Source organism: Hyla sarda, chromosome 10 (assembly GCF_029499605.1).
Source record: "Hyla sarda isolate aHylSar1 chromosome 10, aHylSar1.hap1, whole genome shotgun sequence".
NCBI classification, from domain to species: domain Eukaryota; kingdom Metazoa; phylum Chordata; class Amphibia; order Anura; family Hylidae; genus Hyla; species Hyla sarda.
In genome coordinates, this window is record NC_079198.1 from 70,876,222 (window position 1) to 70,900,537 (window position 24,316).

Genomic DNA, 24,316 nt, shown 5'->3' on the forward strand with positions numbered 1-24,316 from the left:
GGGATGGTCAGGATAGGAGGTCGAGTTAGGAGGTCGGGATATGAGGACCGGATATGAGGTGGAGATAGGAGGACAGGATAGGAGGACGGGATAAGAGGTCGAGATAGGAGGTCGGGATAGGAGGTCTAGATAGGAGGATGGGATAGGAGGACGGGATAGGAGGTTGAGATAGGAGGTCGGGATAGGAAGTCGGGATAAGAGGTGGAGATAGGAGGACTGGATAGGGGTTGAGATAGGAGGACGGGATAGGAGATCGGGATAGGAGGACAGGATAGGAGGTCGAGATAGGAGGTCGGGATAGGAGGTCGAGATAGGAGGTCGAGATAGGAGGTCAGGATAGGAGGTCGGGATAGGAGGTCGAGATAGGAGGATGGGATAGGAGGTCGAGATAGGAGGTTAAGATAGGAGGACGGTATAGGAGAACGGGATAGGACGACAGGATAGGAGGTCGGTGTTACGCCGAGCGCTCCGGGTCCCCGCTCCTCCCCGGAGCGCTCGCAACATCCTCGCTACGGCAGCGCCCCGGTCAGATCCACTGACCGGGTGCGCTGCGATACCGCCTCCAGCCGGGATGCGATTCGCGATGCGGGTGGCGCCCGCTCGCGATGCGCACCCCGGCTCCCGTACCTGACTCGCTCTCCGTCGGTCCTGTCCCGGCGCGCGCGGCCCCGCTCCCTAGGGCGCGCGCGCGCCGGGTCTCTGTGATTTAAAGGGCCACTGCGCCCCTGATTGGTGCAGTTGTTCTAATTAGTGTGTTCACCTGTGCACTCCCTATATATACCTCACTTCCCCTGCACTCCCTCGCCGGATCTTGTTGCCATCGTGCCAGTGAAAGCGTTTCCTTGTGTGTTCCTAGCCTGTGTTCCAGACCTCTTGCCGTTGCCCCTGACTACGATCCTTGCTGCCTGCCCCGACCTTCTGCTACGTCCGACCTTGCTCTTGTCTACTCCCTTGTACCGCGCCTATCTTCAGCAGTCAGAGAGGTTGAGCCGTTGCTAGTGGATACGACCTGGTTACTACCGCCGCTGCAAGACCATCCCGCTTTGCGGCGGGCTCTGGTGAATACCAGTAGTAACTTAGAACCGGTCCACTAGCACGGTCCACGCCAATACCTCTCTGGCACAGAGGATCCACCTCCTGCCAGCCGGCATCGTGACAGTCGGGATAGGAGGTCGAGATAGGAGGACAGGATAGGAGGACGGGATAGGAGGTCAGGATAGGAGGTTGAGATAGGAGGTCAGGATAGGAGGTCGGGATAGGAGGTCGGGATAGGAGGTCGGGATAGGAGGATGGGATAGGAGGTTGGGATAAGAGTTCGGGATAGGAGGTCGGGATATGAGGACGAGATATGAGGTTGGGATATGATGACGGGATAGGAGGTCAGGATATGAGGACAGGATATGGGGTTGGGATATGACAACAATACATGAGGACGGAATATGAAGTCAAAAGCTTCCTCCTTTGTTTATTTTCCTCCCCAACAAGGATTAGGAAGGAAAAACCGGGCAATGCCGGGTTTTCAGCTAGTACTAAATATAGTAGATAAAACACTCTCAGTTTTCTATGTAAGTTTAATTAGCAATGTGTTCCTATTACAACTATTCCTGTAAATCTGCTGCACACTCAGCACCAGATATAATGTATAGCAGTGGTACCCAACTGGTGGATCGTGGTCCAGATCCAGACTGCGACTGCCAAACATCCAGACCGCTAGCCAGCTCTCCCCTCATTCATTTATATCGGTGTCTTCAAGACACTCTGTTCCCTGCCCGGCGGCCCAGCGCTTCTTTTGTTATACAGGTGGCATGATGATTTAACTGCACAGCTCATAGGGGCATAGTGGCACAGTGCATGGGGCATAGGAGCACAGGTCATAGGGGGCATTGTGGTATAGGTCATAGAGGCATAGTTGCATATTTCATGGGGCCATGGTGGCACAGTTCATGGGGAATAGTGGCACAATATATGGGGATATAGTGGCACAGTACATGCGGGCATAGGGGCACAGTTCAAAGGGGCATAGTGGCACAGTAAATGGGGCCATAGTGGTACAGTTCATAGGGGCACAATGGCACATCTTATGGGGGCATAGTGGCACAGTTTTAGGGGGGGTCATAGTGGCACCAATTATGGGGGAATAGTGGCACAGTACATGGGGAATGTGGCACAGTAGATGGGGGCATAGTGGCACAGTACATGGGAGCATAGTGGCACAGTACATGGGAGCATAGTGGCACAGCTCATGTTCATCGCATAAACAGCTATCCGGCAGCACTGACTGCTTCAGCTGCTGCCGGATAGCCGTTTACGGTGCCCCGTGTGCTCCGGTTATGGTCTCCTACCTATCCTCGGGGCTCCGGAGTTTCATCTTCACTATCCCCTCCATCGCCGGCGCTCTCCATCGTCGTCATCACTTCGCGCGCACGCTGTCCCGTCATCCAATAGGAACGGCGTGCGTGCGTAGTGACGTGATGACGGCGATGGAGAGCGGAGAGCGAGGATCCCGGGGAAGCAGAGACGTCCAGAGCGTTGGGGACACCACGGAACGCGGCGACAGCGATGGAGGGCGACATCCAGGGCAGCGGTGACGAGTCCGGAGCGGCGGGGACAGGTGAGTACAGCTATACTTGCTATACTTTACATTGCACGGATCCCTCAACATACAATGGTTTCAACAAACGATGGTTCATTTGGAACGGATTGCCATCGTATGTTGAGGGACCACTGTAACCCCAATTCTAATAATCTTTAATAAGCAGAATTGACAACACAGATTTCCGACAAAATTCCACCATAATTCTGACGAAAACAAAATTAGTGCAAAATTGCGGATATCCCGCCGTGCGAACAAAGCCTAATAGGGTGAGCAATCAGCCGGAAAATGTTCACTCGATTGTTCATTAGCTGACCATTTCTTTTTGACAGTTTGAAAAACCATTGTTTGTCAGCTCCACATTCCCCTGTGCAATAGGGGATGTGCAGCCAACAACTTCTGGAAGCAAAGGGCTGCGAAAACAATCCAATGTACGTTCATGACGCCATATGGGGGTGTACAAGAGGAAGGGGCTCCTATATACATACTGGGGGTGTATAAGAGGGGGGCTCCTATCTTCATACTGGGGTATACAAAAAATATCTTATCCTAGCCCTGGTGGCCTTGAGGTGAGCATCACTGCTTATTCTGTACATGTAAAGTACCACTCGCTGTACGGGAGCAGGAGATCTGTCCTTCGGCAGGAGTCCCTGTAAAAAGTCTCACGGCAGCCGCCAGTCAAGCCTCAATCTATTGCAGGGTTTCCCATTACTGTTCCTCCAGCTGTTGCAAAACTACAACATCCAGCAGCCTTTGGCTGTCCGGGCATTCTGGGAGTTGTAGTTTTGCAACAGCTGGAGGCACACTGGATGGGAAACACTGCCCTAGTCTATTGTAAATTCTGTTAGAACTAAGCATGTTGGACGGTCACCTTTAACCCCTTAAGGACGCAGGACGTAAATGTACGTCCTGGTGCGGTGGTACTTACGTCCTGAGCATAACCGCGGGCATCGGAGCGATGCCCGTGTCATGCGCGGCTGATCCCGGCTGCTGATCGCGATCTCTCGCGATCTGATCGCGATCTCTCGGGCGTCCGCCATTAACTCCTCAGGTGCCGGGATCAATACAGATCCCGGCATCTGCGGCAGTTCGCGATTTCAATGAATGATCGGATCGCCTGCAGCGCTGCTGCGAGGATCTGATCATTCAGAACGCCGCACGGAGGTCCCCTCACCTTCCTCCTTCCGGCTCCCGGCGTCTCCTGCTCTGGTCTGAGATCGAGCAGACCAGAGCAGAAGATCGCCGATAACACTGATCTGTTCTATGTCCTATACATAGAACAGATCAGTATTAGCAATCATGGTATTGCTATGAATAGTCCCCTATGGGAAAAATCCCCTCCCCCAATAAAAAAGTAAAACGTCCGTTTTTTCCTATTTTACCCCCAAAACGCGTAAAAAATAAATTTTATACACATATTTGGTATCGCCGTGTGTGTAAATGTCCAAACTATTAAAATAAAATGTTAATGATCCCGTACGGTGAACGGCATGAACGGAAAAAAATCCAAAATTGCTACTTTTTTCATACATTTTATTTAAAAAAATTATAAAAAATGTATTAAAAGTTTTTTATATGCAAATGTGGTATCAAAAAAAAAGTACAGATCATGGCGCAAAAAATGAGCCCTCATACCGCCGCTTATACGGAAAAATAAAAAAGTTAGAGGTCATCAAAATAAAGGGATTATAAACGTACTAATTTGGTTAAAAAGTTTGTGATTTTTTTAAAGCTCAACAATAATAGAAAAGTACGTAATAATGGGTATCATTTTAATCGTATTGACCCTCAGAATAAAGAACACATGTCATTTTTACCATAAATTGTAAGGCGTGAAAACGAAACCCTAGCCCCTGCCCTATTCCTCACCTGCCCCTCTAGTGCCCTCACAAAAGGAGCTGCAGACTCAGGGTGACAGGTGAAGTAAAAAGGATCCATTGCTGGGGAGATTTGTATGGGGCTTAATGGAGGGTGCTGTGCCCTCTCTGCAGCAAGGGGGCGCCACTCACCCTGTCATTATCTGCCATTTCTATGCTTCTCTCCACACGGAGGAGACAGGAGCAGAGGAGGCAGAGAGAAGCCCCGCCCACAGCATGTCCGGCCACAGACTTTAGCCTATGCAGCCCTTACTGTAAGTAACTGTAAATATATGTGAGGGATTGTATGTCAGTGTGTGTGTATATGTGCTTATGTATGTATATATGTGTGTATGTATACATATGTGTGTGTATGTGTCTATCTCTATGTATATGCCTATATATGTGAGCAAGTGAATCTATGTATGTGTATGTATGTATGTATGTATGTGTGTGTATGTATGTATGTGTGTATGTATGTATGTATGTGTGTGTGTGTGTGTATGTGTGTGTATGCATGAGCAAGTGAATCTATGTATGTGTGTGTGTGTATATGTATGTATGTGTGTGTGTGTGTCTATCTCTATGTACAGTGGCGTTGCTAGGGTTGGTGTCACCCGGTGCGGTAGAAAATGGTGTCACCCCCATACCCCCCCCCCCCTCCCCCCCTCCCCCCAGTAAGTTTTTAGCCTGTTGTGACAGACACCACTGGTGTAGCGCATTGTGAGAAATTCCAGTATAATAATCAGATATACCAGTTGCCACAGAATAGGAAAATGTTAAAGAAGTTTTCACCATTTAAATATACAGCTCCCAGAATTACTTAAAGGGGTACTCCACTGGAAAACATTTACTTTTATATCAACTGGTGCCAGAAAGTTAAACAGATTTTTAAATTACTTCTATTTAAAATCTTAATACTTACAGTACTTATAAGCTGGTGTATGCTCCACAGGAAGTTGTGAAGTTCTTTCCAATCTGACCACAGTGCTATTTGCTGACACCTCTGTCCATGTCAGGAACTGTCCAGAGCAGGATAGGTTTGCTATGGGGATTTGCTCCTACTATGGACAGTTCTTGACATGGACAAAGGTGTCAGCAAAGAGCACTGTGGTCAGACAGAAAAGAAATTAAAAAAGAAAATAACTTCCTGTGAATCACTTATACAGCAGCTAATAAGTACTGGAAGGATTAAGATTTTTAAATAGAAGTAATTTACAAATCTGTTTAACTTTGTAGCACCAGTTAATTAAAAAAAAATGTTTTCCAGTAGAGTATCCCTTTGAGCAGTGGTGAGGTTATGCTGGGAGTTGTAGTTTCACTGACCATAACTGTAGAACTGACAAGCGACTACAGCTCTGATAGGACATAGAGAGGAGAATGTACAATGATATCAGTGACTACAGGTGACGTGTTCTCTATAGAGAGGAGAATGTACAATGATATCAGTGACTACAGGTGACGTCTTCTCTATAGTGAGGAGAATACACAATGATATCAGTGACTACAGGTGACGTCTTCTCTATAGTGAGGAGAATACACAATGATATCAGTGACTACAGGTGACATCTTCTCTATAGTCTTCCCTTATCTAATTCAGATGGTACATACCGCCTGGTCCAGCTAAAACTTCTGTCTGTAGAATGTGACGCCCAGACGTCTCCTCACTATGTCAGCGGATTCTCATCCTCTATATGAAAACAATAATTATTATAAACCTGCCAGACACTGTATCCTCTAAATATAATACTACTATACACTATACTCTTTGATTATAAACCTTCCATACACCGTACCCACTGAATATAATACTACCACACACTGTACATTCTGAATATAATACCAACACATACCGTACACTCTGAATATAAATCTACCACATACTGTACCCCTGAATATACCGCCACACACTGTACCCACTGAATATAATACTACCACACACTGTACATTCTGAATATAATACCAACACATACTGTACACTCTGAATATAAATCTGCCACATACTGTACCCCTGAATATAATACTATCACATACTGTACCCTCTGAATATAATACCAACACATACTGTACACTCTGAATATATCACTACCACCCACTGCGCCCTCTGAATATAATACTTAGAGATGAGCAAACTACAGTAAATTCAACTCGTCACAAACTTCTCGGCTCGGCAGTTGATGGCTTTTCCTGCATAAATTAGTTCAGCTTTCCGGTGCTCCCGTGGGCTGGAAAAGGTGGATATTGTCCTAGGAGAATCTTTCCTATGAATGTATCCACCTTTTCCAGCCCACCGGAGCACCGGAAAGCTGAACTAATTTATGCAGGATAAGTCATCAACTGCCGAGCCGAGAAGTTCATGACGAATCGAATTTACTGTAAGTTCGCTCATCTCTAATAAAACTACCACAAACTGCGCCCTCTGAATATAATACTACCACAAACTGCGCCCTCTGAATATAATACTACCACCCACTGCGCCCTCTGAATATAATACTACCACCCACTGCGCCCTCTGAATATAATACTACCACAAACTGCGCCCTCTGAATATAATACTACCACAAACTGCGCCCTCTGAATATAACGTTGCCATACAGTGCACCCTCTGAATATAAGACCACAACCGCAGTAACACCCCTCAACATCCGTTAGCTGATGCTATTACCACAGGAGGGGGGTATTGGTGGTGTTGCTAGTGGATGATCGGGGTGCTACTACTGGGGGGGGGGTGTTGCTGAAGGATGATGAGGGTGCTACTGGCCATCCCCCCTGGCAGTATCACCCCCATCATCCATCGGCATGATCATCCTCCTGGCAGGAGCACCGCCATCATCCACCATCAGGATCTGCTGATGGAGGTGCTGCTGCTGGGGGGGGGGGGGTGTAGTTGCTGGCGGATGATGAGGGTGCTACTGCCAGGGGGGGAGCATTAGGTAGGCAGCAGTTCCCCCACATTAGGTAGGTAGCAGTTTCCCCACATTAGGTAGCATCTTTTCCCCACATTAGGCAGCATAGATTCCCCACATTTGGTACCAGTTTCCCCACATTAGGTAGGTACCAGTTACCCCACATTAGGTAGCAATTTCCCCACATTAGGTAGCAGTTTCCCCACATTCGGTAGCACAGATTCCCCACATTAGCTAGCATAGACTCCCCACATTAGGTAGCATAGACTCCGCACATTAGGTAGCATAGACTCCGCACATTAGGTAGCATAGACTCCGCACATTAGGTAGCATAGACTCCCCACATTAGGTAGCATAGACTTCCCACATTAGGTAGCATAGACTCACCACATTAGGCCGCAGGTTCCCCACAATGCGTCAAAGTCTCCCCCCACACACACACACATGCACACACACACAAAAAAAAACACATACAACACAGAGAGACACACACACAAACACACAGTCAGAGAGACACACACTCACAGACAGACACACAGAGTCACACACACACAGAGTCACACACAGAGTCACACACACACAGAGTCACACACAGAGTCACACACACACACAGAGTCACACACAGAGTCACACACACACACACAGAGTCACACACAGAGTCACACAAACACACACAGAGTCACACACAGAGTCACACAAACACACACAGAGTCACACACAGAGTCACACAAACACACACAGAGTCACACACAGAGTCACACAAACACACAGTCACACACAGACACACAGAGTCACACAAACATAGATAGAGACAGACACACACACTCACCCATCCAGCGCAGCGATCCTTCTCACCGGGCGCAATGCGAGTGACGTAACTGACGTCCCCCTGCGCGGCCATGCGGTGTGACGTCAGGCCGGCGCAGACGTGGGAGCGGAGGCCGGGCACAGTACTGGTGAAGGTGAGGGGGGGGGGGGCGTGATGACGGATGGGCGCACTGAAAGGGGGGGGGGTTGCTAACGGACTGGCGCACCGCACACACAGCACAGGGGGGGGGGGTGCTGACGGATGGGAGGCCGGTCGGGCACATAGGGGGGTGTCAGTGTAGCTGGGGAGGGGGTGTGGGTGCTGCGGAGCGTCTTGGTGTCACCCCATTAGGTTGGTGTCACCCGGTGCGGGCCGCACCCCCCGCACCCGGGTCGCAACGCCACTGTCTATGTATATGCCTATATATATGAGCAAGTGAATCTTTGTATGTATGTATGTGTGTGTGTGTCTATCTCTATGTATATGCCTATATTATATGTGAGCAAGTGAATCTATGTATGTGTATGTATGCATGTATGCATGTATGTATGTGTGTATGTGTGTATATATGTGTGTATGTATGCATGTATGTATATATATATGAGCAAGTGAATGTATGTATGTATGTGTGTATGTATATGTATGTATGTGTGTATGCATGTATGTATGTGTGTGTGTGTCTGTGTATCTCTATGTATATGCCTATATATATGAGCAAGTGAATCTTTGTATGTGTGTATGTATGTGTGTGTATGTATGTGTGTATATATATGAGCAAGTGAATCTTTGTATGTGTGTATGTATGTGTGTGTGTGTGTGTGTGTATATATATATATATATATATATATATATATATATATATATATACAAGTGTATATGTGTATATATCTGTGAGTGATTGTATGTGTGTACCTGTATGTATGATGTGCTTATTGGCTATATCTTTTAGTATATATTCCATGTTATATGTGTGTCTTTGTATTTATGTTTCTTAATGTATATTTGTACCTGTATGTATGTGTCAAAGTGTCTCTTTGTATGTGTGTATATTACCTATGTACTGTATATGCCTTTATGTTATGTGTTTGTATGTATTGTATGAAGCACATTATTAGGGAATTATTGGAGGAATGTAAGCACAGTATATAGGGAATTTATGGAAGCACAGTATATATTTCATTATATTGGAACATTATATTTCACATGTGCCTATTTTTGCTGCAGATTTTGCTGCTGCAGATATTGCTTCAAATTGACAATGGGAAGAGAAATCTGCTAAAGCAAATCTGCAGCAGATCTGCAGCAGAAAATACGCACGTGTGAACGCACCCTTAGTGGTGGCACAGTATAGTTAAATAATAGTGGCACAGTATATAGTTCATTAATGGTGGCACAGTATATAGGGAATTAATAGATGAATGGTGGCACAGTATATAGGGAATTAATAAATGAATGGTGGCACAGTATATAGGGAATTAATAGATGAATGGTGGCACAGTATATAGGGAATTAATAAATGAATGGTGGCACAGTATATAGGGAATTAATAGATGAATGGTGGCACAGTTTATAGGGAATTAATAGATGAATGGTGGCACAGTATATAGTTCATTAATGGTGGCACAGTATATAGGGAATTAATAGATGAATGTTGGCACAGTATATAGGGAATTAATAGATGAATGTTGGCACAGTATATAGGGAATTAATAGATGAATGGTGGCACAGTATATAGGGAATTAATAGATGAATGGTGGCACAGTATATAGGGAATTAATAGATGAATGGTGGCACAGTATATAGTTCATTAAGGGGGGTACGGTATATAATTAAAGGGAAACTGACAGGCTGTTTACTCGCACTAAACCCAATACACTAAGTTACAGTGCATGTATACAAAAATTGGTCTTTCCATTTTCTAGGTATTGCCCCACATTGCTAATATGCAAAGTCAGTCTTGTGCGCAATGGAGGCGGAGCTTCCCTGCCTCCATCCTGTATGCTGTGCTATACCCGGCCGTCTTTGTATATTTATAATTTTTTTTTTTTTTGCCAACTCTTGTATATTGTAGCATGTAAGTATATATTAGTGTGGTGTCCATCTCTTCAGTGTAAGAACCAGAGCTGTGTGGAGATTCCTGCATAAGGTGGATACTGGGTTATTGGGGATGGGGGATGGGTGCTGGGTTATTGGGGATGGGTTATTGGTGCTGGGTGATTGTTGCTGGGTGATTGGTGCTGGGTGATGGGGGATGGGTGATTGGTGCTGGGTGATTGGTGCTGGGTGATTGGTGCTAGGTGATTGGGGATGGGTGATTGGTGATGGGTGCTGGGTGATTGGTGCTAGGTGATTGGGGATGGATGATGGGTTATTGGGGATGGGTGATTGGGGATGGGTGATTGGTGCTGGGTGATTGGTGCTGGGTGATTGGGGATGGGTGCTGGGTGATTGGTGATGGGTGATTGGTGCTGGGTTATTGGTGATGGGTGCTGGGTGATTGGTGATGGGTGATTGGTGATGGGTTCTGTCATATAGAGGTCAGACCGGGGATATATAGGGGGAGATTTATTAAAACCTTTGCAGAGGAAAATCCTTCTGCAAAACAATCTGATTGGTTGCTATGGACAACTGCACCGCTCTTTCTCTGCACAGGTTTTGACGAATCTCCTCTATAATACAGTATATTATAGGGCAGCTGTCACACAGCCAAAGTGTATATACACATGGCAGACCTCAGAGAAACTGTTCTTGACTCAATTTTACAAAAACACCAACTTTTATGGGGGATAGGAATGTCGAGGAGGCCCGGCGGGAGTCCACTGTGTCCCTGGGCCGCAGCACATCTGCCCATTAAGTCTGGCAGACGTTTTTTAAATTATGAAAAGTGCCCTCTTTTTTTACTTGAACCCCCTGCCCTTCAAAATGTCTGTGCACGTCCCTGGCGTCCGGCGATCATCACCCAAGCTGCAAAAGACCAGCAAGTGGCCGCGGCAGCGCAGGCTGGGTACGGAAGCCTCTGATACCCCCAGCATTAACCCTGGGCAGCACCACACGGCACGCAGACACTCCCGCAGCATCCAGCCAGCTTAAAGAGACGGCGCACTCAACGACGGCGCACTCAAAGACAACGCACTCAAGGACGGCGCTCTCAAAATTCCTTAAAGCGACAGCGCACTCAATCAAGTCGACAAGATGTCAGATCCAAGATCACCGGACGCAGGTGATGTGCCAGATCCTCTTGCGGCTCCTGTGCAGGCTATCCCGCCGGGATCACCCCAGGCTAGGTCCCTCCCTATTGCATCACCTCTTGCAGGGCCATCCTCAGCCAGATCATTTCCTGTTTCAGAAGGTCGGAGACTGCTGCCCTCCTCCCCTCCAGTACGACGCCATGATGGCGGGGCTCCTCCGTTCTACCTGGGAAAGCCTGTACTTCCTAACTACAGAGGGGATCCCTTTTTGCTCAAAGATTTCCAAGAGAGCTTCCAGAGCATCTTTTCTCTTTATTCTCTCCCCCCTAACCAACAGGTGCTGTTACTCATGGGGAAATTGCAGGGACCTGCACGTGAAAAAGTTCACACCTGGCCCACTTCTGAGAGGACTACAGTAGAACAGATCTTCGAGGGATTGCACCAGGTATTTGAGTCCCACTCCCCCTCAGAGGTCCGCCTCCGACTATATGAGAGGCGCCAAAAGCCAGGTGAGACACTAAGGGCATACGTAGTAGCCTTACAAAATGCCCTGGAGGCAGTTCAAAAATTAGACAGCATAACCCCCGATCAGGGTAATAAACTTTTGCTGGACAGATTTATTGAAGGGGTCCAAAATAAATGGGACAATGCCCAGTTAAAGATGTTGGCTGTGCAGAACCCCAATATGTCTTTCTCTGCGTTTAAGCTTCAAGTCATAGAGCAGGGGTCAGACCCGGAGAAAAGTCCTGACCATAGATCAGAGCCCATGGGTGCGGCAGCTAGCTCTACGCCAATGTTACCAACAACCCCCACACCCGTGGCTGACACTCCAACCCCCACCACAATTTCTGAAATCCAAGGGATCAAGCAGGACATTGCCCAGCTCACTCAAGTGGTAAAGGAGCTAGCTAATCAAGCCACTAAGGTCAATAGAGAGCCCCCAGTGACTAAGAGACCTACCCCTGCTCCTCCTTCACGTTCCAGTGGCTCTCACCCAGTCTCTTCTAGTCGGCCTTTTTGTGATTATTGCAACAAACCCGGGCATTGGAAGATGCAGTGCTGGGCTTTAAACGGGCATTCCCTGAGGTCGAGGGCCGGCCCTCAGGAAAACGAATCACAGGTCCAGCAAAAGAGCAACCCCACTCAGGACAATCATTGTACATTGCATCCTGCCCCTATGTAAATGTTACTATAGATGGTATCCAGCTGCAGGCACTGATTGACACAGGCTTGCAGGTGTCTACCATCTCTAAGGGCCTATTTTATAAATCTTGGAATGTTGATTCCTTGTGTGAGCCAGACGGTATGGATTTTAGTGTCATGGCAGGAGAAGGGAAACCAATTCCCAGACATGGGTACTGGGAGCCCACTATTCAGTTGAGAGGTCACAAACTTAGGGGGCAAGGAATAATTGTTACTGATGTGACGGCACCAGGGGCCACAGAGTTCATTCTAGGGATGAACATCATGAGACATTGCTTCACTGATATTGTAGATGCTTTGCACGCCTCTCTCCCTTACATGTCTCCTTCAGGACAAAGGACTGCGCAGCACCATCTCAAAATTCTGCGGGCGGAGCAGAAGTTTGTGAACCAAAAAGGAGAGATCTGTAAAGTCCGGATCCAGGACATGAGGTCAGTGACCCTACAGCCAAATACAGAAACAATTTTATGGTGTCGAGCGCGTCCTGGCATAAGGAATCAAGATTATCAGGCCTTGTTAGAACCTCTACAGTCTGAAGATGTTCCCTTGGTATAGTGACAGTGATAAATGGACGAGTCCCAGTTCGGTTGGCCAATCTGTCCGGTGCAGCCACTGTGTTGCCAAAATACACCCCAGTGGCCCAACTCCTCTTCTTGGACTCCAGTGATATTCTCTCTTCACGAAAGGTGGCTCAATAACAGATTGCACAAACTACACCAAGTTATACTGAAAGTTCTCCAGAACCTTGGTGGCGCCATGCTACAATTAGGAGGCTCCCTTACCCCACCGGAATAAGTCGAAGGGGTCATTGAAGTGGCGAAGAGGTATCAATATGGCTTCAGCAAACATCCAACCGATTTTGGACGAACTTCTATGATCAAACATCGAATCTTGACTGGTGATAAACCTCCCATCAAAGAAAGGCATCGGCCCGTCACACTGGGTATGTAACAAACAGTCAAGAAGCTGTTAACCGACATGAAGGACGCGGATGTGATCCAAGAAAGTCAGAGTCCCTGGGCCGCTCCCATGGTGTTGGTCAAGAAGAAAGATGGGACCATCCGTTTCTGTGTCGATTACAGAAAATTGAATGATATCACCCATAAAGACGCATACCCTCTCCCCCGGATTGAGGAGTCACTCACTGCATTGGGTTCTGCAGCCTACTTCTCCACGTTGGATTTGACCAGCGGGTACTGGCAAGTGCCCATGGTCGTAGAAGATAGAGAAAAGACAGCCTTTGTAACCCCCATGGGTCTGTTTGAATTCAAGAGCATGCCCTTTGGGCTATGCAACGCTCCGGCTACCTTCCAACGGGTGATGGAACGATGCCTAGGGCACCTTAACTTTCAGAGTGTCCTACTCTATCTTGATGATGTGATCGTGTTTTCCAAGTCTTACCAGGAACATTTGACTCGCCTGTCTGATGTATTTCAAGTATTGATCCAGCATGGTTTAAAAGTTAAGCCCTCCAAGTGTCACTTACTCAAGCCACAAGTACATTACCTGGGCCATGTCGTCAGTGCTGAAGGGGTTCAACCTGACCCAGCTAAAGTGGAAGTCGTCAAGAATTGGCCTACCCCACGCAATGTCAAGGATATCAGGAGCTTCCTAGGATTTGCGGGGTATTATCGCCGCTTTATCCCTCATTTTGCCCAAATTGCCGAGCCGTTGACCTCTCTCTTGCGAGGCACAGCGAAAGAGAATTATAATGGGAAGCTACCTGTGGAATGGGCTAAAGCCCTGAAACATCTATTGACAGAGCCCCCCATCCTGGCCTATCCGGCCTTTCCGACTGTATACAGATGCCAGTTTTGAAGGACCAGGGGCGGTGTTATCCTAGATGCAAGGGGGACATGAACAAGTGATAGCTTACGCCAGCCGGAACCTGCGAGGAGCCGAGAGGAATGATTCCAATTACAGTTCATTCAAGTTGGAGCTCCTGGCCCTCGTGTGGGCGGTCACCGAAAATTTCAAGGACTACTTGGCAGCAACCTCGTTCACTGTTTATACCGATAACAACCCCCTGGCTCACAGAACACCGCCAAACTAGGGGCTCTGGAACAAAGATGGGCCTCAAGGCTGGCCAACTATGACTTCTCTATTAAATATCGAAGTGGCAAATCCAATGTCAATGCGGATGTGCTATCTCGAATGACTCCCGGCGAAGATCCCTCAGTGGAGGACAGGTGGGAAGATGTGGAGATGCCCCCATTCTATCAGAGGTTCGTGAACCAAGATGTTGCAACCACCCTCGAGGGGAGGGAGTCTAGGTCTAAAACAGTCCAGGAGGACTTGTATACCTAGAGGACCTTACAAGAAGAAAGTCAGACCATGGGGGATCTGTTAGAGTACTTATTGACCAGAAGGGTACCTCCCCGTTTACGCCGGAGTCAGAGTGACTATGAATTGAAGCGTCTGTGGCGCCAGAGAAAGAGGCTGTTTGTACAAAAGAGAATGGTGTACAGGAACTTCTTGGACCCTGTGTCTGGCGAAAGGCTACATTAGATCCTGATTCCTCGGAGAGATGCTGCAATGGTTCTGAATGCCTACCACGATCAGTCAGGACACTTTGGGGTTCACAAGACAGAAGCCACCGTCCGATGCCGGTTCTACTGGATTGGGATGAGAAGTGATGTTGAAAAATGGTGCAGTGAGTGGGCAGTTTGCAGTATCACCAAGAATGGCCGCAAGGATGCCCGAGCACCCCTCCATTCCATCCAGAGTGAGAGGCCTAACCAATTGGTCATGTTGGATCATGTCAAGCTATCGCCTACCCGGTCCGGCTATTTGTATGCCTTCACCATGGTGGATCACTACTCCAAGTGGGTAGTGGTTGTGCCAGTCAAAGATCTAACGGCCAAGACCACAGCCCAGATGTTCTACACCCATTGGGTACAGATACTCTGATGTCCTGAGACTGTCTTGTCTGACCGAGGACCGGCCTTTGAGGCCCAACTATTCCAGGAATTGTGCCAGTTCCATGCGTGTAAGAAACTCAGAACCACTGCTTATCACCCGCAAGGGAATGGACTTTGTGAAAGAATCAACCAGGTGTTCATCCACATGCTGAGAGCTGCATCTGTATCTCGACCTGAAGAGTGGCCTCGATTGATGCCCGAATTTTGGAAATTTATAACAATAAATGGGTCTCTGAACACCAGAAAAGGATTCAAGAAGCAAAAGAGATTGTCAACAAAAAAAATGGGTGAGGCACACTATAGACAGCAACAGGACTATAACAGCCATGCCTCTGCCCAGCCATTGCAGATTGGTGACAAAGTTTGGTTGAAGAAATTCCCCAGGACTCATAAATTGGACTCCATTTGGGAAACGGAACCTTATACGGTGATCGCCGTACCCTACCCAGACACCAATGTCTACACAGTCCAAAAAGTAGGGTATGAGCCGCAAGTTGTTCACCGGAACCGGATCAAGATGTGTCATAAAGGGTATTTGCCTTTATTGCCGCCTTCTTCTGCAACCCCAAATCTTCCACTTCCAGTTCAGCCAGCACAAGTCTAGCCAGCAAGAACGGTTGAGCCTGAGAGACCGCTCTTAATGTTTGAAGATGATCCTTTCTTCCCTTCAGATCAGACTGTCTTCTTCGGCTACGTGCCAGCCAAGGCTACCCCATCAACCCCAGTCTTGGCACCAGAAGCCTCAGAGTTTACTCCAGTCATCCATCCACCTGCCTCAATTTCATCTGAACCTTCCAATGTGGGAGAAGGCTCTGTGAATCAGGAATCATCACCTGTCCCAGTTGCCGAGAACGAAAGCGATGTTGCCAGTCCAGCAGAATCAAATCCTCAAGAAGAAATTGTTGTTCCAGAAAATTCAGAGATGGTGTTGCGTAGATCCACACGTTCTAATTTTGGACAACCCCCAGCAAGATATAGGGATTAGTCTAAAAACATGTACATAAACATATGTAGATAAACTTCATACACATAAGTCAGTATACACCTCAAGTATACTTCATTGATAATTCACTACAAGTGTATCTAATGGGTAAACCATTGTCAGCTCAAAGCCTCTTAACCCTGTTTGTGCACAGGAACCTACCTGGCCAGTAAGTATACTGTCCCGAACATAAGCACTACAGTAAAGAAAAAGGGTTATATAAAAAAGGCTAGCTTTGTATTACATGTATACATAAAAATGTCTAGCATAAAATGTGTTCTGGGGAGAAGTGCTTGATCGCCCAAGGGCCCCAGTAGCCAAGGGATTGAGTAGAGAGCCTCTGGCAGCCCAATCCGCACCTATTAGTATAAGAAATGTATCTAATGTATTTAATGTACATAATATAAGGTGATATAATGTACAGTAAAGTTATATAAGTCTGTATATTCAGCTACAAAATTGTCTAGTTAGACATGTCAATTGTGTATCATATACATAGTCCACTTATAGAAAGTACATAGAAAGGTCTTTACAAATGTATATACATGTGTACAGGTTATAAATAGTAAAATAGCTAAATCTTATTACTAAGAACCCTTCAATACTCTGGGTAATCAGTCTACTAAACCAGTCTGTTAGTATACTTGGATAAATGCTATCCCATTTACACCTACTTATTATACAGGTGATTAAGCAAAGCATATAATGACAATAATATCCTAGTTATAACTATAAATATAAATAGTTTATACACATAGGTATAGTCTGAAGGTTATGTTAGAGGTCCAACTAAAGAAAAAAAAATCCTGTTCGAAACACTTTGATCAGATATAATAGGTATATATTCTGTCTGTGACCCAAATAACCACGTATCCTACACCAATAATGTTTTGTATCTTACCTCTAAAAGCCTGACATGGACGTTTGTGTGTAAAATGCCTCAGGACTTATTATGTTTTTATTTCTCCAAAGCCTGAAATGGACGTTTGTGCATAAAATGCCTCAGGACTTCTTATGGCCCCAAGGCCACTTCGCTCTTCAATCCGACAGTACCTTTACCGTTGAGGACGACTTCTGTTTAGTGGTGGGGTTTGTGGTGTCCCAGTACAGGTACATTGTGTCAAGGTATTTTAGGCCCTGTCAGATTGAAACCTCCAGTGTCCTGGGGGCTCCCCTGCAGGGACTCAACCATTTCTAATGTGTATTTGCACTGTTATAACTTAGCAATCCGTTATTAGGTGTCTGTAGCTTTAAGTATGTTACCTAGCAACCTGGTTGAACTTGATGGACATCTGGTTGAACTTGATGGACATATGTCTTTTTTCGACCGTACTATGTAACTATGTAACCTCATGCTTAGTCAGGGTATGTGAGAGTGGAGGACTGAGGGCTAGACTAAACTTTTGTGTAAGGTGTTATATTATGTTATCACTTGCATGTAACTTTATTGTAAATCCTAAAGGGGATACAGACAACTCTATGATCCACAGCTGCTTGGCCAATGGGCTTTAGTTTAGCCTGCCCTTATTAGGGGTGGCATTTCCTGTGTGAAGGAGAGTAGGAGAGTAGAGGAGTAAAGGAGTTGAGTTAAGAGTGCAGAGTAAAGAATCCGCAGAGGAGTGAGAGCAAAGATGAGAGAGAGAGATAAGAAAAGCATGAAGTAACCCCAACTAATAGCAAGCCTTTACTTCAGCCTTGATCAGAGAATTCCTAAAGGACAATTCATTATCTTCCGGCGAAAAGCCACAAATCTACCGACACTTCAGTAAGTGACTTTAATCTCAAGCCTAATATAGCGCAGACCTAAAACTCCTAGTCCGGCCGTAAGAGCCAAGCATATATATGCAATATCAAGTCCAAGCACTGCAAGCTGTGTGGTCCTCTAGAGACTGTCTGTTAAACCTTTGGGAGACTTTGGTTGAGCGCTGTGGAGATTGTACCACCTATCTTCAAGTTAGTAAAGCCTCCGTTAAACTGCAACCTAGTGTGGAGTCAATTCTTTCCTTGCTAGTCTGTGGGGAGACAGAGTTCCCCGGACCTGTAGTATCCCGGGAGATACCAAGACTACAGTGGCGTCACGTGACATTAAGGGTTAATACCATCCGACCCTGGGTTCATAACCCCCCAAGAACCAAGTAGCTAACCCCAGCGTAGTGGCGGTAACGGGTTTCACTCGTGGTTACCACAACATATTATAAGAATGTCTAATCTGTAATTTGATGCCTTTTGGCGATTTTTCCATCTTTCCTTGGCTTCTTTATGAACATTAATGCAAATTTTTACCTGGGGTGCCCAAACTTTTCATCCCCACTGTATCTCCCCAGTTGCTGGTGGGTTAGGGGGGCTAGGGTATCCTTGGCTGCCTATATAAGCAGAGCACTGGTAACAGAACACTGGTAAGGCTAGGTTCACACTACCACTAAACTTTGTCCCGTTAAGGCTTTTTTTTGTGTGCTTAATGGACCCTGAACAGGTTGGAGCACAGCAGGCACCAATGGGTCCCATTGTTTTGGCATGGGGTCCGTCGGGTGTTAATTATTTTGGAAGAGGTAGTGGACATTGAGGTAGTGGACATGCAGTATATTTCTCGCTAAACTTCTGTCATTTTATAATGCTTGATATGCAGAAAAATTGGAAACACAAAAGGGAAGCGCAACAATGTGCCGTAAAAGTATCCAGATAAAAAGAAGGGAAAGAGGTGAAAAAAAACTTGCTCACCTTCTGGAGTTGTGCAGTGAGCATAACACCATATTGCGCTTGTATCCCGTTTCAAAGGGAAGAATGAGATCAGGGGGTGCAGCTCACACCGTGACGTCCTGGGATTCCTGGACGTCTGGAGGATGCAATGATCATTGGATCTGACGAAGAGGGGGTCCCACCCCTCGAAACGCGTTATCTGTGCTCTACCCTAATAAAATCCGGTTATTATCTCTTAAACTCAACCGTGTCCGGCTACTTCTTTCTATACTGCCACGATCCCAGTCAAGCTATTCTACAGGAGTGAGCGCTCTAACACACCTTTTTACCACGTGAACCGGAGCCCCAGGGATCTTCATCTATTGCGTCATTTTATAATGGAAATACCCCTTACAGTGCTTAGCAGTAGTGTAAAAGAGCCCTAACACTGTGCTACATACTATGCTTTAACAAGCAATGATGCCAGGCATGTTGGAAGAAGGCTTTCCCATGTCTTTACTGCTTAGGGGATTAGTCGGAAACATTTTATAGTCTTAAAACCAGACTATAAAAAGGGCCATCGTCCCTAAGCAGTAAGTAACGGAGGGATGGGGCACTGTTCTTCTCTGCTCTTGCTGGAGAAACCATTGCTTGCTGGAGAAAATATTAATGTAAAATAAGTGAACAACTGAGTTGCATTATACAGATTTAAGATGGAATAAATCACAACTATGTATCATAAATTGCTGAGGAGTATATCAACCCTGATAAGAGATACTTTTTCAGGAAAATTACTATCAACTATCATTGCCAGTATAAATTAAAGACCGGCACTGACCTTTAGGTATTAGTACCATCTGGGCCGTTAGTTTACTTGCTGGATGTTGAACTTACTCTCAGGTGCCACTGCTGTACACAAAGTCTTGACACCATCTGCTGAGACTAAAGCGAGGAGAACTACAGGAATAAGGAGAGGCAAATATAATGTGCTACTTTATGATTATGATGTGAGGATGTCGACCATTCATTTCCCCTTATTCTGAGAGCCACCTTATATCATATTTAGGTATGATATATATGGCGTCCATTTTAGGACATCGTCAGTTGTCAGCCGTAACTCCGTTCTGCATCAGTCGAAACAGCATCCTGCCTCCACCCTCGGACCAATCGCCGTCAGTTGTCACAGCCACAACTCCGCCCTTGTCAGGCGAAACAGCATCCCGCCTCCTCCCTTGGACCAATCTTCGGTCAGTCGTCAACCACAGCTCCCTCATCCAACACTCCTTCGTCCAAAACGCCATCATCCCTCAGACGATTCCCCCTCAGACGCAACTTCCTGCCGCATAGCAGAGCCTATGCTGCACAGCATGTATAGCAGAGTCGAAACTGTGAAACTTGCATGTGTGTACTACAGACACTACATGTACTACAGAGTTTGTACAGCAGAACCCGTATAGCAGGGAGCCAATGCTGACTCGGATCTGCTACACGGCAGGAAAGTTTTTCGTCTGAGGGATGACAGAGTTTTGGATGAGGGGGTTGTGGCTGACACCTGACAGAGATTGTTCGGAGGGATGAGGCTGTACATAGTTACGGCTGACATGTTCTAAAATGGACACTGTAGATATAAAATAAGAGGCCTTTGGCGGTCTGGGTATGCTGGGAGCTGTAGTCTTCCAACAGCTGGAAGCACACTGGTTGGGAAACACTGCTCTAGAGCTCTAATATGGATCCACACAACACTAAAGAATTAGGGTAATCTTCAGGATATAATTAACATTCGGGCATATTGCCCACAAGGAACATGGCTGTGGGCGGGACGCTTAGTAGGGGCGGAAGCAGCGGCGACGTTTGACAGTTCAACCCATCACGTGCTCGTCCTCACATGTCATGTGACCGGGCAGTACGGAAGACTGTGAAATGGCGGCGTATCTGCAGTGGAGGCGATTTGTTTTCTTTGAGAAAGAGCCGGTCCGGCTTCCTGGGGAGGGCGGGAAACCTCTCACACTGCCACCCGGGCTGACTGTGTGCGATTCCGGCCGCGGTAGTCTGCTGTTTGGGGATATCCTTTTCCGTGTATAGAACTACTCCTCCCAGTATGCACCGGTCTGTGGCTGACTCTGCATGCTGCGGGTTATACTCCCTGGTGTGAGGTGAAGTGCTGTCCCCAGAACACTTCCTCCACCCAGTGTAATGTGCTGGGCATCATGATGTCTGTCAATACCTGCTATCCTGCCCATGTCTTTACTCTATACCAATGTTTCCCAACCAGGGTGCCTACAGCTGTTGCAAAACTACAACTCCCAGCATGCCCAGACAGCTGAAGGCTGTCTGGGCATGCTGGGATTTGTAGTTTTGCAACAGCTGGAGGCGCCCTGGTTGGGAAACACTGCTCTATACATTACTCCAGTGTTTCCCAACCAGTATGGCTCCAGCTATTGCAAAAATACAACTCCCAGCATGGGCATGCTGGTAGATGTAGTTTTGCAACAGCTGGAGGCACAGTGCATGGGAAACACTGCCTTAATCCAGTGTCCTGGCTTCTTACAGGGCCCCCAATATGGTTGTTGCCCCCAGATGAAAGCTGCACATTGGGGTGACCACTTCCTGCAGGTCAGGGATCTGATACCATTAAATGGGCACTGCCATCAACATTTTTTGTTATATGTTGTAGTAGATATGTACTACAACATATCTCTAATATATTTTCATAATTTTTTTTTTATTAAAACTTTTAATTTACGTTTGATAACTGCAGGCTGGCGTGACGTCACGCCTGAATTCGGACCGATGCCGGCCGGGCAATCGGTCCGAATTCATTCAGCCTGCGCTTGCTCCCTGCCTGTCAAACAGACAGGCAGGAGCGAGCACATTGGCTCCCTGGCCACTCCTCCCTCACATGTCGCCGCTGCTGCTGCAGGACTCTGCGGCATGTATGTTTGTTTAGGGGAGATATGTTTAGGGGGATCAGGGTTTTAACACGGAGGTTTGGGGGAGAGCAGGGTTTTAACACGGAGGTTTGGGGGAGAGCAGGGTTTCAACACGGGGGGGGGGGGGGGGGGCGGTGCGGTGCCCATGGCCCTGACTTATTGTTTTCAACACAGGGTGCCTCCAGCTGTTTCACTACTACAACTCCCAGCATGCCCTGGCAGCCAATAGACTGTATAGATGAACTAAGGGCGGAAGTGGGCACCCCCCAGCAGGCATCAGCGACATCGTGCCTGCTGGGGAAGTCTGCCTGGTAGTGAGCTCACTACCGGGCAGACAAAAAAGCATTTTTAATATAGTATAAAAAAAAATAATAATTAAAAGCAGGGAGGGGGTTAGGAATAGATGGGCAATAGGCAGGGACAGAAAAAAGATGGTGGGAGCTACCCTTTAATAATGTCACATTCACTTTTCACCAGATGTGGCACTCCCACTGTAGCACCTGATGTCTATGTGCCTTTTTGTTTATCCATATAACTATAGTTTTTTCAATACTGTAGTGTTATAAAAAGAGGTAAAGGAGAATTCTGATTTAAACAAGAAACAAACTGCTGCCTTTAAATTAGTTAAAGGAGAACTATCATGGTGGACAACTTATCCCCTATCCAAAGCATGTAGCAGATACAGAGCAGGTCCTGGAGCTGAGATCTCCGCACATAACAGCAGTGACTGCCCGATCTGGACCTGCTCTGTATCTGTTACATGCTGGAGGTGTAGGACCTGTGATGATGTCACAATCATGTGACCAGTACATGTGGGGCAGAGCAGGATAGAAGAGAATGTGGCTAAAGGACCTGTAAGGATGATCATGTGATAAGTGGGTGGAGCCAGAGTGAACCGAGGGGCTGGGAATGGCTTCCGTGCACGGAAATGCTTAATTTGCATATTTGCAGATTTAAGGACATAACTTGGGGTACAGGGCAACATAAGCATATATGGTAAACAGCACTGGAATTAACGTCACCCACACTGTTACCCTGTACCAGCAAGTTAGTGCAGGTGACACTGGTGACAGATTCCCTTTAAGGCATCATTGTCATTTGAATAAACTTTTGACATGTTACCCAGACAGGTCATGAGTTTAGATCACGTCGGGTCTTAGTGCTGAGACCCACTGGCACTGCAAGTTACTCGCCAGTGAAGTGCACAACAGCGTGCGCTTCACTCCCCACCCGGCCACTACATCCGACCTTTTCACTCCATAGAAGTCAGGTTTGAGTGACAGCCGGTGAGTGAGGTGTGCTGCAGCACACTTCACAGGGTTATAACTCACGATCGCAGAGGGTGACACCAAGTGCGAATGCCACCAAATAGATTCCCCTCCCTCCTCCCAAGATTTCTTGTAACTGTTCAGAGACTGGATTGAATCCTAGATCTCCTCCTCCTGAATATAATTCTCCTGGTACCTCCAGAGCAACTAGGACAAGGGCATTACTCCACCCTTTTCTCAGTACAAAAGCTCAACAGCACCCTCAAAATGATTTTAAACCTAAAAGTTTGTGTGATACAAGAAGTTCAAAAGGGAAACCATAAAACCTAAAATTCAGAAGAGAGCATCCATAGTAAGGCTGCATTCACACCACGTTTTGTACATACGGGTGCCGGATCCGGCGGGGGGAGGGGCAAACCGGGCACTCCTGTACCCTGGCCGGATCATTCCGTGACTCCCATTTACTTTAATGACCTGACCGGAGTCAAACGGTGACTCCGGTCGGCTCAGTTTCGAGCCGTATGCGGTTTTGGACCGGACCTAAAACCGTAGTAAACTACGGTTTTAGGTCCGTTCAGGAAACCGCATACGGGTTTTGTACATACGGATCCGGCACCCGTATGCACAAAATGTGGTGTGAATGCACCCTTATGCATATTTCCATCTTCTAATCCTCCCAGCACAGCAGAAATACCTGAGTTTGCATTTTTAACTAGTTCATTAGTTTCCAAACTGTGGACTTTCAGATGTTGCAGAACTACAACTTGGCTGTCCGGGCATGCTGGAAGTTTTGCAACAGCTGGGGGTCCACAGTTTGGAGACCTCTGAACTAGGGCAACAGATGTTCCAGTACCAATTCAAGTCTTTTGGAAAAGCTAAAACAGTTACTCCACTGGAAAATATATATATTAGGGATCGACCGATATCGATTTTTTTAGGTCCGATACTCTGTGGAGGTTAGAGCCGATAACTTATATCGGAATAT

General features: G+C 46.8%; 2 protein-coding genes across 5 annotated transcripts in view; one reads left to right on the forward strand and one right to left on the reverse strand.

The window, feature by feature from the left end:
- LOC130294643 (protein kinase C delta type-like) overlaps positions 1 to 24,316 on the reverse strand; it is a 48,889-nt gene that overhangs the window by 13,277 nt on the left and 11,296 nt on the right. Inside the window, exons 1-2 of one of the 4 annotated variants that reach the window (XM_056544815.1) lie at positions 19,972 to 20,996; positions 19,176 to 19,290 (exon numbers count right to left, since the gene is read on the reverse strand). The exons of 1 other annotated variant lie outside the window; for it this stretch is intronic. In XM_056544815.1, the coding sequence (XP_056400790.1) occupies positions 19,176 to 19,199 (24 nt within the window). In that variant the 5' untranslated portion in view covers positions 19,200 to 19,290; positions 19,972 to 20,996. Of the gene's footprint in view, positions 1 to 19,175; positions 19,366 to 19,475; positions 19,941 to 19,971; positions 20,997 to 24,316 lie in introns of those variants that run through there. 2 more of the 4 variants (XM_056544816.1, XM_056544814.1) reach the window with 2 other exon arrangements.
- The window catches only part of VPS11 (VPS11 core subunit of CORVET and HOPS complexes), a 56,880-nt gene continuing 53,583 nt past the window's right edge, over positions 21,020 to 24,316 (forward strand). The window contains exon 1 of the mRNA XM_056544812.1: positions 21,020 to 21,194. Within this exon, the coding sequence (XP_056400787.1) occupies positions 21,054 to 21,194 (141 nt within the window). The 5' untranslated portion in view covers positions 21,020 to 21,053. The remainder of the gene's footprint in view (positions 21,195 to 24,316) is intronic.